We start from the raw sequence: 16521 nt of genomic DNA, 5'->3' as shown, positions 1-16521 counted from the left end.
TTATTAGTTTTGTTTTGAACCGCATTTAGAATGGGTTTATTTGAAACGGGCTTTGAAACAGGAGGATTAGACATTTCCAACATACGCGCCTGATTCGATACAAATTCGCTTAATGTTTTAAAAATAGGTATTTCCTTTATACCGATTTTTTGTTCAAATTCTCGTCTAGAAACCGGGTCCAGGTTACGTAAACCGATATAACAAAGAATAAATCCCGCTAAATCATCGATTTTTAATAATTCTAACGCTTGAACGCATTCTTGAAATGTCTCTAAAAAGGAATTCAATCCGCTAACAGATTCGTTCGGCAAAGGTTTGAACGCGAACAATTTATCCAAATAGCGGGTAGCTATAGCACGCTTATTTTCATACCTGTCCGACAGAGATGACCAGACAATATTATAATTGTCACTCGATACAGGCAAACTTTTCACTATTTGAAGTGCTGGCCCGGTTACTACGGAAAGTAAATAATGGAACTTCTCGACATTACCTATCGAATTATTTGTATGAATCAAACTCATAAATGTATCGCGAAATGTAATCCAATTCTCTAACCTTCCGTCAAAATGAACAAGTTCAATTTTAGGTAAGCGAGGCTGAGAGCCGCCGCTTCGCTCATATTTGAATTCACCGCCACTTTTTGACGTATTCGAAACAGTTTCGTATTGATGAAAAATACGTTTAACTTCGTAATACAAGTCATCGAAAGCCTTTATTTCCTGGTCGTTAATTATATACGCCGGGTTACGCTTTAGTTCCAGCGCAGAAATATCATCAACAATTCGTTCGAATGATTCGCGAGAAGATTCGAGTTCACTGACCCGCACCAACAATTTGTTAACTAACGTGGAATCACTTTCGACAATTTTAGATAAATCGTACATCTGTTGAACACGCCTAAAATAACGTTCTTTTCTATTTATTAACGTATTTATTTTGATATCAAGATCGGTCAAAAATGGAGTTGTAGGTGTTTCTTTCGCCATTTTGAACTGAAGAAAAATGTACTAGAAACTTCGAGAACAACGCGTCCCTACAACTGCCTGTTTATGTAAAACCGAACAAAAAGTAATTTACACTGTAGAAATAGATTCTAAGTATTTGACTACGTATAAAAAATATATTAAATATGATATTACACTGTGACAAATAGAACTATTGAACAAATACTTGCACAATGAAATGTGATGTTGTAAATTTAATATTTTGAATAAAATAACATAAATTATATATGAAATAGTCTGTTAATACCTATTTTGATATACTGAATCCGTATCGAAGGACCATAAATGTTGGATAACTGAGATTAGTGATATTTTTGAATCTGAAAAGTAGACTTGCCCATACAAAAACACCGACCAAAGGAAAGGTACTTACAGGATTGTTGAATTTGGTTTCTTCTGACCCCGGGGTGCTCTGGAGACTGCTAGTGCACTTTCAGATTAATTTTAAACAGCACAACTTGAATTAATACACTTTTATGTTATTTTAGAAATTTCTTGTATAGAAACGCGCGACGGCGGTAGTCGAGTCCACTTTATTTTTCTTTTTTCCTGGCTTGGGGTGGCGGGAGTTTTTGGCGCGAACCAAAGGAGTTTTTGGAAGGGATTCATGGTCGGTGTCCTAACAGTTCTCAACCTGAACTGGAGTGGGTGCGACATGGTCGTTGGACATAATTTTTGTCTTTGCCATGTTCATGCTAAGACCCACTCGTTGGGATGCGTTACTGAGATGCTCGAGCATGGTGTTCAGGTCTTCCAGAGTCTCAGCCATTAGGACTATATCATCGGCAAATCGAAGGTGCGTCAGGTACTCACCGTTGATGTTGATGCCAAATCCTTTCCAGTCCAGAAGCTTAAAAATATCCTCCAATGCAGCAGTGAACAGTTTCGGAGAGATGACATCTCCCTGTCTCACTCCTCGCTGCAGTTGGATCGGATTAGAGCTCTGGTTCTGTACTCGAACTGACATAGTGGCATTTTGGTAGAGGTCCCTTTGCTTTTCGATGTACCTATGGTCCACTTGGCACCTCTGAAGAGACTGCAACACCGCTCAGGTCTCCCTTTCTCATAGTCCACAAACGCCAAGCAAAGTGGCAGATTATACTCTTCGGTCTTCTGTATAACCTGCCGCAGCGTATGGATGTGGTCTATGGTGCTAAAGCCTTTTCGGAAACCGGCTTGTTCGGGAGGCTGGAAGTCGTCAAACCTGCAAGCGAGACGATTCCTAATGACCCTCGAAAACAACTTGTAGACATGGCTCAGAAGCGAGATAGGTTCTTCAGTAGGGCTTTATCACCTTTCTTGAAGAACAGGATCACCTTGCTTCCGCTCTATGCCCTCGGCGTTTTGCCCTGAAATATGACGGAATTGAAGAGCCTCTGGAGGGCTTTGAGCATTGGCGTTCCGCCCGCTCTCAGAAGTTCTGCTGTGATTCCGTCATCTCCTGCCGCTTTGCTGTTTTTGAGCTGTTTGAGGGCCATCCTAATCTCGTACAGGCTGACGTCCGGGATATCTTCAGTGTAGTGTCGGGTAAGCTTGGCTCGAGGGTCTCGAGCCATGCTTTCGCCTGATGTTTTCGTGGAATATAGCTGTCTATAGAAACTCTCAATCTCCCTCAGGATTTCGGGAGTTGACGAAATGATTCTGTATGAGGAGTTTTCAATAAACTTTATTATTATTGTTATTTTTTTATTAAATGAATTATGACATAAACCACAGAAAAATGTTTTGGTTTCATAAATTTATGTACATAATTGACGTCTGTCTCTGTCCATCCGTCTGTCTCTGTCCGTCCGTCTGTCCATCCGTCTGTCTCTGTCTATCCGTCTGTCTCTGCCGGTCCGTCTGTCTCTGTCTATCCGTCTGTCTCTGTCCGTCCGTCTGTCCATCCGTCTGTCTCTGTCCGTCCATCTGTCTCTGTCCATCCGTCTGTCTCTGTCTGTCCTTCTGTCTCTGTCTGTCCGTCTGTCTCTGTCCGTCCGTCTGTCTCTGCCTGTCCTTCTGTCTCTGTATGTTCTTCTGTCTCTGTCCGTCCGTCTGTCCCTGTCCGTCCGTCTGTCTCTATCTGTCCGTCCGTTTCGGTCTGTCCGTCCGTCTGTCTCTATCTGTCCGTCCGTTTCGGTCTGTCCGTCCGTCTCTGTCAGTCCGAAGAATAATGCATCACCCTGTCTATAAATCATAAGAGGGAATCTATGGTGGCGGTAATAGAAACATGTATGTAATTTCTGTGTTTCAATTTCCGCCACATAAAAATTAGCCTTAAGAAAACAAATAAATATTCAAAATGAGAGCTACGTATGTAATAACCATTTTCAAAGCATATTTTAAGAAATATATACAAGTATTTAAATTAGAAATTCATAATTACTTCAACTACTTGTTCATACATTTCTTAAAAAAATACGTTAACTTATATGCAGCACAGGATACTTGAATTCCACCAAATGTGTGGCGTTAATAGATTTTAATATTGTTCATGAACCATACTATAAAATAAGATGATAACATTATGAATGATTGGGCATGTTACCTTAAATAACTAAAAAATACAAATATCATACAAATATCGAACGCCGCCATAGGTGGCGGTAATAGTAACCAAACTGCAAATGTATGCTTCTATCACCGCCACATTTTAAAACTCAAATTAATCAGTTAAAACTAACACAAATGTCAAATATAGCATGCTTTCTCAGTTCTTAAACGTATTAACAAGTAGTTATAATTACTAAAGTGAAGAAAAATATGTTTCATCGGACACAAAACCTTAAGAAAAAAATGTTGTATGCTTATGCATTTCAGTAGTGGCTTGTATGGAGCGCGTTGCTTGCGCGGACACTGCACACTTACAGACCAATCACAAATTAGACTGTTGTTGCCCACGCTCAGGAGTATGTTCGTTTCATGGTCAATTAATACATGTATCTTTTGACATTTGAATCAATTTTCTATCTCAGACACAATTCAAAATATCCGCAATTTAAAAAAGGTGGCGGTAAACGATGTCGATTTTTGGGTGGCGTTAATAGGAGCGTTTACCTTATTATTTTTTTATGTTTTTATTTTGATCTTAAAGTCTGCTATATTTTATAATGATAATGAATATTGTATGTGTTTGTTGTAATAGTTTGTTAGGTATCTAGGGTAAGTAAGTAATAGTCCCACTGTTGTTTTAGATTGTATGTAGTTTGAGCATGTTTTTATTTTTATTTTGTGGCGGCGTTCAGTTTATGAACGCACCCCTTAACTGACAGATAGCTGTCACTGCTGTCAGTGAGCTGTCAAGAGACTACGCACTCGTCCCCTCAATTTCTAATTTCCAACACAATGTAAAGTTGTTATAAGGAATAAATGAATATGAATATATATGGAATTCCATTCACTTCTATCATGACACACTTCTCTTGCTTCCTCCACATTCATCAATCGCTTCATACACGCACGTCGGTTCAGAGTAGATCATACTAAACCTTTTCTAAGGACATCTCCAATTTGGTCAATATACGTCCTAACACTTACTGTAGGTGAATACAACAATGGCATGATTAAATGTAGATTTGCCGTAAATAGCATTAACTACATGGCCGGACAAATGGAGTGCAAAGGACTCTCACCCGGTACAAAATTTATGAATTTTTGATTTTTTTTTTGTAATTTAATTATTATTATTATTATTTTTTTATTTTTTTTTTGGCCATTTGCCATGTACTTAATTAAGAGACTTTTTGTAATTATTTCTTTTTATTTTGGTGCAATAAAGTGTATTTGTATTGTATTGTATTGTAACAACCGGCCAGGGTTTAAAAAGGCCACATCGAAACACATACATGATAGCGCGACAGCGAAATATTGAAAATCCAAATATTATGTTAACTGTAAACAACACGTGCGGCTAGCAAACAAACAACACCTGCACTTGTTTACGACACACGTGCAAGGTACGGTAGTGGGGACAGCCCTTATAAGACGGCGAGCCGCACGAGTTGTACCATTCTTGTATCGAACTCCGTACAGATATCCGTATATCTATCTATATATCTATCTATATGTCTTTTTCTCCCCATAGAAACAACAAAAACTTCTCTAATAGGACACCCGCCGGCTTGAGCCGGTCCGACCACTCGGACCCGAGCTCGCCGGCTCACACCTCGGACTGGACCACACCAGACAAGACACGTGCCGCCTGGCTGGAAGTCGCTCACTGGGCCTCCCTCAACAGGGTCTCACCCAGTGGGCCGACTCGCCGGCGGCACCACCGAACTCGACAGGGCCTACGGAGGGGCGAATCTCGCCCGCCGTAGCCCGCCCCCGTGCCCCGCCCGTATTCGCGGGCGGCGAGAGCCGCTACACCAGGGGGGCAATGCCCCGAAGGTGTCCCCCCGTCGCGGGCTGCGCCCGCGACGAGACGACAACCAGACGGAGTTGTACCATTCTTGTATCGAACTCCGTACAGAGAACATCCAATAAAAGTAATCCGTGACAGTGAGCCATTGTTTAACTGGCGCTATGCGTCCTCCACAAAGGTTACTGTTACCTTGGGATCAGAGTATAATATTCGTACTCTAACATACATACATAAACAGCCTATATACATATATCCCACTGCTGGGCACAGGTTTCCCCTTAATCAACAAACGGTGATGTTAGTGCGGGTCCACCCGAATCCCCTGGTAGTTGCGGCTTCCGATTACATCCCGCTTAGGGACGGTACTGAAAAGTATCGGCGTCCGAAGGACGTAATATACGATCCCGACGACCCGATTACCCTAGCCATAGAGGCAGCCAATCAGCTCGCGACACCAAACACTTCAGGACCCCGATACCGACCCCGCCGGCGTGGTCGACGATTTCCCTCATTCAGCGCTTATCGCTATCGACCCACTAGGGTCGATTAATTCTTTCAAATATTTTTCCTCTCAGACGACGCCCTGAGCCGAGGTTCGCGCCCAACTGGGCACCCTCAGGCCTGTTGTCTTAAATGTTGTACCGGGTGAGAGCCTTCAGCGCTCCCCATTTGTCCGGCCAAGTAGTTAATGCCATCTGCGGCAAATCTACAATAAGTCACGTCAAAAAAAAAAAAAAAATTAGTGCGGGTGGTGTTGGTGGTTTGTCACATCGAAGCAATTCATCTAAAAAAGGCAGTTTGACATTTGCTGATAATGCGCGCTTATTTTTACATGCGCAAATGTCAAATAGCAATATTGCTTTTTGGATGAACTGTTTTGATGTGGCCTTTTTTAAACCTGACTCACCACAAATTACTGTATATTTCAATAATAATAAATGATTATTTGACCAAATAAGGAGCTCGGTGGCGCAGCGGTAAACGCGCTCGGTCTGCGATTGTTGAAGTTAAGCAACTTTCGCAAAAGCCGGTCATAGGATGGGTGACCACAAAAAAAAGTTTTCATCTCGAGCTCCTCCGTGCTTCGGAAGGCACGTTAAGCCGTTGGTCCCGGCTGCATTAGCAGTCATTAATAACCATCAATCCGCGCTGGGCCCGCGTTAAGGCGCGGTTTATGGCCCGATCTCCCTATCCATCCATAGGGAAGGCCCGTGCCCCAGCAGTGGGGACGTTAATGGGCTGATGATGATGATTTGACCAAAAAATACAAGTTACAGAATTTCTTACATTTCGACATTACAAAAGGTACACTCTGCCTCCTAGGTTTACCTGTGTCTTAGGAAGCAGTGTTCCAAATAAAATGAGTATTCAAGCTTTGAATAAGTGTAACTGGTCTTACCGGAACTTGTGCGTAGAGCATACGCCTATCCCGCTGTGCATTAAGTAGCTCCTCTGGATCAAAATGTACAGGCTTGTAACCTTCCATCGGATCTCTCTTTTCTTCTTCTACGACCATTTCTTTAACTGGCTTCATCTCTTCTCTAATAACCATTTCTTGTACTGGTTTCGTCTTCTCTTCTTTAACTAACTTCTCTTCTACAGGTGGTTTGTCGTTTGGAATTATCTGCTCTGGTATTTGTACCTTCTCCTCTTTGATAATCTGTTCTTCTATTTTCTTCTCTTCAATAACAATCGTTTCTTCTCCTACAACCATTCCAGAAGTGTGGGTATCGACTTTCATCTCTACATCGTCTACTTCAGTTATAATTGGTTGAGACTCAGAATCATCTTTTGATCCATTTAATTGAACATTTCCATTCGATTCAATTTCAGATGGTTTAGATTCGGTTAATTCAATTGATTTAGTTTCTTTAAATTCTATTTTGGAATCAGAGCCGTTAGTTATTTCTCGTATTTCGACGGAATTCGTTTGAATTTCTTCGAAAGTGTTACTTTTAGTGGTAGTGTCATAAGTTTTAGTTTCAACTATTTTAGCGTAGCCATTATAAATGACCCCGTTGTCAGAGTTCTCAGCTTTGACTCCGTTCTCCATTCCTACTTCTTCTTTGTATTCTTCAATGCTCTTGATAGTTTCGTCGATGGCTGATGCGAGAAGAGAAGATTTCCTTTCGATTTCAAGAATTTCTTCCTGTTAGTGGGAATTAAAATTTATAGATTAGTGTAATTAAAATACATAATGCCGGGTTCTTACCGTAGGTTGTTCGTGCGAGTTCAGATGGTTCGAACATTCCCACATCAAATGTAGAAACAAACAGGACAGAAGGAGGACAGACAGATGTGTTTGCTTTTAGAAAAAATATGGATCTACCTACTCCACTCCAATTTCATCAGTCATCCTGTGATCATGGCACTTGCAGTAGTGTTGAAATATCGGGAGTCTCATCCCTAATTTTAACGTGGTAAGAACCCGGTATTATGTGTAAGTATTCATTATGATAATACTCGTAACCGCGTAAACCTCAAACAATGGATAGATTAGTGATTGTGAAAAAAGAGTCAGGCGATTTTCACTTGACACCAACGTGGTTGGCGGTGAAGCGGTTGGCAAGGTCGCAGTGACTTGCATGTAGTCCATAATAATGTAATGTAGTAGAAAAACTGTATTTAAAGCTACATACCTGTGTTAATTCTCGGTCAGCGCCGCCACACAACCCAGGCTTAATATACCTTGGCCTTCTCAAAGTTTTAGGTGGAGCACCACCTCTTAACCCTGGCCTGAAGTACACAGGTCTAGGCTTTGGAAACCCCAGCGATGCCTCGCCTCCATTTAGTGCAGGTTTAGTGTACGTTGGGGATTTTGGTGAGGTTGGGGTACCTGGTGTTCTTGGGCTAGTAGGAGGTGTTGGCAAAGGAGGGTCATATAAAACTCTATCCTGAATTTCAGCCTCTATGTGGGGAACTAAGCCCCTTTTTACAATGTCAGGGTCTTCATCATCATCGGAGGGAGTGCAGTCTCTTGGGATGGGGTCTCCTTCGCGTTTGGGTAAAGGAATGACAAGTTTAAATACATATTCGTCGGTTAAAGGCGTTGGTGGAACGATAGGAGTGGTAGGTTCAACGTTATTTTGTTCGCTTTGCACGGAAACTTGGGATTCGATCTTTTGAGCTAAGTCAGTGCGCAGAGAGAGCTTCTGTGTATCCCTAGCTTCGAAAGATTTCGCGGCAAATGTGGATTCTTGCTCAATATGTTGGGATTTAAAGCTTTCTTCAACACGGGACTTGCTTTCAAATTCGTTTATTTCAAGTTTCTTCATTGATACGCTTATTTCTTCGTCCAATTCTACTGTTGTTTTAGCCTGTTCAATCGCTTGTTCCTTAGTTATTTTCAAAGCGGCTGATTCGTCTTTTTCTACTTTGTCAATCACTTGTTTTACAGCAACAGGTTCTTGTTTTATCTTTTCTTTTTCCAGGATTACTTGTTCTATAACTGCAGTTTGTTCTTGTTCTTTTACAGCGATTGCCTGTGCTTTGACAACGGAAACCTCGGCTTTGACAGCTTCAACTTGTTTCAAAGCTGCAGTTTCAGCTTTAACAGTTACAGATTCTTCTTTAACAGATTCCACAGCTTTTATTTCTTCTTTCACGGCAGTAACTTTTTCTTCAGCTACAAATTTAGAGGCAGCAGTCTCTGATTTGATAGATACTGCTTCTTCTTTTACTGAGTCTACAGCTTTAACTTCTTGTTTCACAGCAGCAACTTTCTCTTCAGCTATAAATTTAGTGGTAGCTGTTTCAGCTACAGAAACAGATTGTTCTTTTATAGTAACTGATTCTTCTTTCGAAGCTAAACTCTCTTCCTTCACTGTTGATATTTCTTCTTTAGCTACATGTTGTTCTTTAATATCTTTTTTAATAGCAACAGATTCCTCTTTCAGACTTGAAATGGATTCTTTAGCTACAGAAACATTTTCTTCTTTAGTAGCAATAGCTTCTTCCTTATGTTTAATAACTTTCTTAGTTTCGGCAACTGCCATGCTATCTTTCACTTCAGCCACCTTATAATCTTGAACAACTGATTTAGCTTCTTTAATTTCAGCTACCGGTTCCACTTTTTTAACAACCACTTCTTGGACCTTCTCTACCTTTTTCTCCTGGACTGCAATTGGTTCCATTTTAACTGGTTTTGATTCTGCTACAATTTCTTTAGCCTTTTCTACAACTTGAGTTTTTTCTTCTTTCTTAGCAGCAGATATTTCCAAAGATTTCTCTGCCTTAGCTTCAATAGCTTTTTGAGTGACCACTTCTTCGGCAATAGATGCTGTTTTAGATATGTCGATATGTTCATCAAAGATCGCGTCTTCGTTAGTGTAAACATGAGCTTGAACTATAGCTACGTAGGTATTTTTGCCTTCTGTAGCTTGTCCAGTTATATATTCCTCCGTCACATGTTTAGATTCTGTTTTTTTCCTCATAGATTCCATATAACTACTAGACATGGCACTAGTGGTAGTTGTGGTAAGTTCTGTGGTTTCTTGACTTCTAGTGTCATATTCAGAAAACTCTACAGGTGCTTCTACTTCATTGCGACTTCTAGATCTCCTCTCGCGTACAGCCGCAACATCTACTCCACTAGATTTACTTTCAAATTCAGTTATAACCGCTTCCATTTTTTCCATCAATTCTCCAGGTTTCTTTTCTGTCAGTTGTGCCATTCTAGATCCGGAAAGATTTCGTCTCTCCTCCAGTTCTACGACACGACGAACATCATCAACGTCAGCCTGGCACTTTTGTTTAACAACCTGCCGTTCTACTACTTTTTCTTTTTCGACAACTTTCTGTTTGTCTTTAGTCACTGCTTTCTGTGTCTGTTGAAATTTACGTTCTTCTATTTCCTCTAATTCTTTGTCAATCTTCTCTTGTTCTGTCACTCTTGCTACAGCAACCTTTTCTTTTTCCTTCTTAACCTTTTCTTGTTGGTCAACAGCAACAGTTTCTTGTACAGATTTCGTAACTACATCTCTTTTGATCTCTTGTCTTTCAGTGGATTCAGTAGCTTTTACCGTTTCTCTTTCAACAGTAGGAGATAACACTGGTTCAGCTAGAATAAATCTGGACAGTGCTACCATCACATCTGTTAAGTGAATGAAAAACGTTTTTAGAAGAAGATTGTAATGATATGAAGAATGCGCAGTACCTTTAAGGTTAGGTATAGTTTGTAGACCAAGAGCGTAAGCCCTTTGTTCAGCTAGCAGCTTTGATGTGGAGTACCTGGTACCAGTTATTGATTCCTCTTTTACCGCTGCTTGTGTTCTAGTCACTTTTTCTTCTAAATCTCTTTGGTCAACTTTAGATTTAGTATCTTGCACAGATATTTTTCTTTGAACATCTCTTGTTTCAGACTCCTCGACAACTTCTCGTTTCTCCTCTTTCTTTGTTGATGCTTTGACTTCACTTGTTTCTACATCTACAGTGGATGCTTCTGATATTTTCCTTTCTTCAACAGATTCTTGTTTTTTATCATCCGTTTCGTTCGTAATAATGCTTTCGGATTTGCGTTCGTCTTGTTTGATAATTTCCTCAGTAGTTTTATCAATTAATTCAACCAATTCAGCAGCTTCTTTCACAGTAATTTGTTTAGATTCAACTTTAGATATTTCCGATTCAACTTTAGACATTTTTGTTTCGGTTGCAGCTTCTAATTTTTCTGATTTCTCAATAGATTCAGTTTTAGATTCTGCTACTATTGTAGATTCTTTATGAGATTTTAATTCGGATACTTCGCTTAAAGAAGACTCGCTGAGTTCTACATCCATCTCTTGCTTGATCTGTTCAGCTACAGTCAAAGCTTTTTCGATACTTTCATCCACAATGCTACATGCGGTAGATTCTATCTTCTCCAAATCAATATCCTTCTTCATTTGTTCCATAAACTTAACTTCGCTCTTAGATATTACTTCTCCCTTCATCTCTGATATCTCTTTCTTCACCGAAGTTTCTTCTTTGAACTGAACAGTTGTTTTGATATCTTTTTGGTCTTTCATCAGTTTCATCTTTTGTTTCGTACCATCAGGATCGTATTGCTCCGAAATAGGGAGCTTGAACCGGGTTGCTGGGAGGAATTCTTCACTGGTAATCCTTCCGAAGACATCTTGGTAATCCGGGTTGAGGATGATCGGGTCTTCTAATGGTGGAACATTGACCAGAGGCTCAGTAGAAAACGGACGATAAGGCTTAGTTTGACCAACAAACGGCGAAGCGGTTAACGAGCGAGAACCCACAAAACTCTGATCATTTATTAAATCAGGGTTGCCCAAAACCTCCGGAATGTAAAGCTCAAACTTCTGCGCGTCTATAAACTCGGGTTTTTTACCCACAAGGTTAATATCAGGGTTGGAGACGAAGGTAGGGAGGTTGAAGCCTGGGGGTATGTCAAAATTGGGGGTTTTCTCGGGGTTTTCAAGGTGGGATACCTCAGTCGGTTGCGATGGTTGGTCGGAATCTGGCTGGTCTATCGGCTCGTACAACGGCTCGTAATCGTCCAGCACCGGGTCGTACAGGCCGCTGGGGAAGAAAGAGAAGGAAGATTAAGAAGTTTGTAATCATAACATGCTTCTATGCTGTTCTGGGAGCAAATAAAAAAACATAGAACACGTTCAGCTGCTTGTCTTTTCGGGCATGTCGTAAAATCCGACAGAGGGATCGTGTCCTCTAACATGATGGACTAATGTTATGGGCGATAGGCTGATCCCTTATCACCATAAGGTATATCATATCCAGCTTACGATATCGTATCAACAGTGGCTGCAAGTTGTCTGTGATTACTCGGGGCTCTGCCCACCCCATTAGGGATTGCGGGCGTGAGTTTATGTATGCATGTACTTAATCATAACATAACCATTCTATATATACGTCCCACTGCTCCCCCACCCCCTCTGACTCAATCAACCCGCAACCCCCCCAATCAACTTGAGGGGGTGGAGGCATTCGGGCTAGTGGCTCGGGACTAAAGTGACTTCCGAAGCAAATAAAGATTTAATCTAAGTATCTATAAAAGGATAAAAAAAGTTAAAAAAATACTTAATTACATTATGATAGTCATTGGTATAGAATCTTGATATCACTATTGCTAGTAAGGACACTTGCGGCTGGTTCTCACAACTCATTTTTAGTTTTCAACTCTACTTAAACTAAAACTAAAACCACTAAAGTAACTCTAATTAAATTAAATTCCGTAGCACTTTAAACTATATTATATTTTTTAATCAATTTATTTAATATTATTAATATATTATTATTTATTTACTTTTAACAAGATACACAGCTGAATTCTGAATCATATAATATAAGTCACTAGAGCGACGCCCATTACAAATAATAAAACATTTGCCAATTACTATAATCTAAATAGAATAACAACTTATACATTCTATATACATCGGAGGTCTTCGGGCTTCTTTTCTGCTTATTGTAGAATTTCCGCATATAACATTAACTACTTGGCCGGACAAATGGGGAGCTCTAAAGGTCACCCGGTACAATAATTAAGATAACAGGCCTGACGGTGCCCAGTTGGGCGCGAACTCTTTCGAACATTTGGCAATACTATAATCTAAATAGAATAACATATACATCGGAGGTCTTCGGGCTTCTTTTCTGCTTATTGTAGAATTGCCGCATATAACATTAACTACTTGACCGGACAAATGGGCTGAAGGCTCTCACCCGGTACAACATTTAAGACAACAGGCCTAACGGTGCCCAGTTGGGCGCGAATTCTTTCGATCTAAGTATCGTCATTACGCGGTGCCATCTATCTTGAACATTGAGTACTAATATTATTTTTTCTAGCCAATAATCAACCACCATTAACCACCATTTATTCAATTCAATATTAATTTTAGAATAAGCATTAGATCTTTTATAATCATAAATAATTCACGACAAAAAACTAAATTTTGAACTAACTAATAATCCAAGACACTGAACGTAACTCTAAACTAACTAAACTTTAAATAAACTGTAACTAAACAACAATTAAACTATTATTTATAAATTATTAAAACACTGGACACTCACTTCTCTTTATAGACCAGATAGAACTTCATTCCGACCAACCAATAAATAACAATTTAAAAATAAATTAAGTAATAAATAATAAACTTAAAAAATATTAAAAGCTTCGGCGTTCGACAGGTTTCGAATCGTAAATGAAACAAAGTGGTATAAACTGTTTTTTTGCCAACCCTGACCCCTCTTTCAGGTATTTGTAGCTAGGTTCGGATCGACAGGTTAGTAATAGAAGGCAATATATCAATTTATTGAATGTTGAAGGGTGATTGCTAATAGGGTTGATACAAAAAAAAAACTATCATAAATGTGTTTTTTTAAGCATAACCATAGAATAAGGAATATTTGAGGAGCTCGGTGGCGCAGCGGTAAACGCGCTCGGTCTGCGATTGTTGAAGTTAAGCAACTTTCGCAAAGGCCGGTCATAGAATGGGTGACCACAAAAAAAAAGTTTTCATCTCGAGCTCCTCCGTGCTTCGGAAGGCACGTTAAGCCGTTGGTCCCGGCTGCATTAGCAGTCGTTAATAACCATCAATCCGCGCTGGGCCCGCGTGGTGGTTTAAGGCCCGATCTCCCTATCCATCCATAGGGAAGGCCCGTGCCCCAGCAGTGGGGACGTTAATGGGCTGATGATGATGAAGGAATATTTATATACAGCGCGTTCCTGGTTCAACAGGTTTCCTTGGCAATAGTGCGCGGTAACGAGGCCAGTATAATGGACACCTTTGAACCAGGTACGAGAGGGGGCGGTATTTTAGACTGACCAGTGTTTGTGTAATAATTTGAAATGTTTTAATTATTCGTAATGAAAAAAAAATAATTATTATATACATTTATATACGCTTCTGCCATTAGATTGTTTTTTTGTATAATTGTTTTAAGTTTACGCGGTTATTATCATAATTAAAACACATAATAACGGGTTCTTACCGCGTTTAAATGGGGATATGAGACTCCCGATATGGCACTTGCAACAGTGTCGAAATATCGGGAGTCTCATATCCCCATGCAAACGCGGTAAGAACCCGTTATTATGTGTTTTAATTATTTTTGTATAATTGTTTACCTACCCGAGTAATGAGAAAATAGGTAATTATTACATTAAATCTTTACAGCGCCATCTGTACTATTTTTCGGGAACGTAGCCTGGAAAGTCGCTCATTGCTTCAATGTGGTCTTTTTTAACCACCGACGCAAAAACGACGGGGTGTTATAAGTTTGACGTGTCTGTGTATGTGTGTAAATGTGTATGTGTCTGTCTGTGGCATCGTAGCTCCCAAACGGATGATCCGATTTTAATGCGGTTTATTTTGTTTGAAAGGTATATCAGTCGAGAGTGTTCTTAGCTATGTTTGGTGGAAATCGGTTCAGGTCTTAGAATAGAATAGAATAGAATAGAATAGAATAGAATAACTTTATTCCCAAAACAGTGCAGTACAATAGTAGAGAAGATAAAGATAAGTATACAAATCAAAAATACACTGCCAGGGAAAAGGGACTGACTCAGCATGTTGTTGCGAAGAATAGTAGAAATACCACTCTTAGCAACACTGATATTCTGCCAGTACCTAAGTTACGCTTATAAATACTTTGAACTATCGTGCCAACAAAAAGTGTCGGGATTTACTTACAATAAATAAGAAAATAAGCAAATATAATTATGAAGAAAATATAAAAAAATATAATATGAATTAAGGGATTACGAAAAATATGAAAGTATTAGTCAAAGGTAGATAGTATGCCAAGGGGTTAAAGTATACATAATAGATACGACAAATAAACAGATGTGTAAAATAAAAGCCACAGATAAACAGATAACGAGAGAGATTCATAAACAATATATGACAAGTAGATGTGTATAACATAATTATGAAATAAGTGTCTTCAAGGTCATCAGGTCTTTTGTTAAACGCTCAGTTTGCTTGCAAGCATGTGGGATCTGACATTTGAAACACTAATGACTTCTGGAACCACTGAGCTGGTCTGCTGTTAGCGTACATTTTTTCTGGTCGGGGTTTTTTTAATTTTTTAATTTTCTTTACCTCTCTGTTGTCAACCCTACTCCATTGCAATCAATCTGAAGTTGGCTGCAATCAAATCATTACAATACTTATTGACAGCTCTATTTTTTAAACATTGGCACGCGTCAATACCTATTTTCGGCCTCCAATGTCATTTAGCAAAGACAAAACGATTTTAAACCTTAACGTGTAGGCAATAGTTTTGAGTTTAAATCACCGAAAACATAATTATGTTCTCTAATTATCCAGTATGAAAGCAGTGTAATAGGTTCACTTCCGAAGGACGTAATATACGATCCCGACGACCCGATTACTCTAGCCATAGAGGCGGCCAATCAGCTCGCGACAACTAACACTTCAGGACCCCGATACCGACCCCGCCGGCGTGGTTGACGATTTCCCTCAATCAGCGCTTATCGCTATCGGGACAGTCTGGCATAGTCTTATCACAATTAAAAACCAAAAATAACAATTCCATTATGCAGCACACCTATACAAACTGATTAACGTGTTGGTGGAGAATGGAGTGTTATAGTTTGTGTGTGTCTATGTGTGTGTGTGTGTCTATGTGTGTGTGTGTGTGTGTGTGTGTGAGTGTGAAGAATTGGAACATAAATATTTTAATGGTCAATATTTAGCAATTTTTCAGTGTCCACGTAATTTAAACTGAGAACTGAGAACCACACTTGGATACACTGGTTGTATACCAATACACAAATGACCTTTTGGGGAAGATATTTGCTATGAATAATCTTTCAAACATGTATTGTGATTGAAATAGATTACAACACATATTAAACCAACGCGACGGGGCTGTCAATCATCCATCCCTTTCCTTTTCTGTGGTTAAGAAAATGACGGGTACAGTCATGAGCAATATAATGTACCCACTTTAGGACTCTATCGCACTAACAAATTTGACATTTAGTGAAACTTTCAGTTCAATTTGTCAAAAAAGTTAATATGACAAGGTACCAAAGTGTAAGGTAAACGCTCCTATTACCGCCAGGTTAAGCTATGCTCTGATTACCTCTCAGAAATTAAGTACTTCTGTATTTGCTAGTGCAGCTTATTTATTTTATTTGTATTGTTATGACTGTCTTCTGCTAAATACATCAAGAAT

General features: G+C 39.6%; 1 protein-coding gene across 1 annotated transcript in view; it reads right to left on the bottom strand.

The window, feature by feature from the left end:
- LOC126379671 (titin-like) overlaps nt 1-16521 on the bottom strand; it is a 61238-nt gene that overhangs the window by 37573 nt on the left and 7144 nt on the right. Inside the window, exons 3-4 of the mRNA XM_050028487.1 lie at nt 7989-11871; nt 6749-7498 (exon numbers count right to left, since the gene is read on the bottom strand). Of these exons, the coding sequence (XP_049884444.1) occupies nt 6749-7498; nt 7989-11871 (4633 nt within the window). The remainder of the gene's footprint in view (nt 1-6748; nt 7499-7988; nt 11872-16521) is intronic.

Source organism: Pectinophora gossypiella, chromosome 29, assembly GCF_024362695.1.
Source record: "Pectinophora gossypiella chromosome 29, ilPecGoss1.1, whole genome shotgun sequence".
NCBI classification, from domain to species: Eukaryota; Metazoa; Arthropoda; class Insecta; order Lepidoptera; family Gelechiidae; genus Pectinophora; species Pectinophora gossypiella.
The sequence above is the reverse complement of the archived record's forward strand: the minus strand, read 5'-3'. Positions and strand labels throughout refer to the sequence as shown.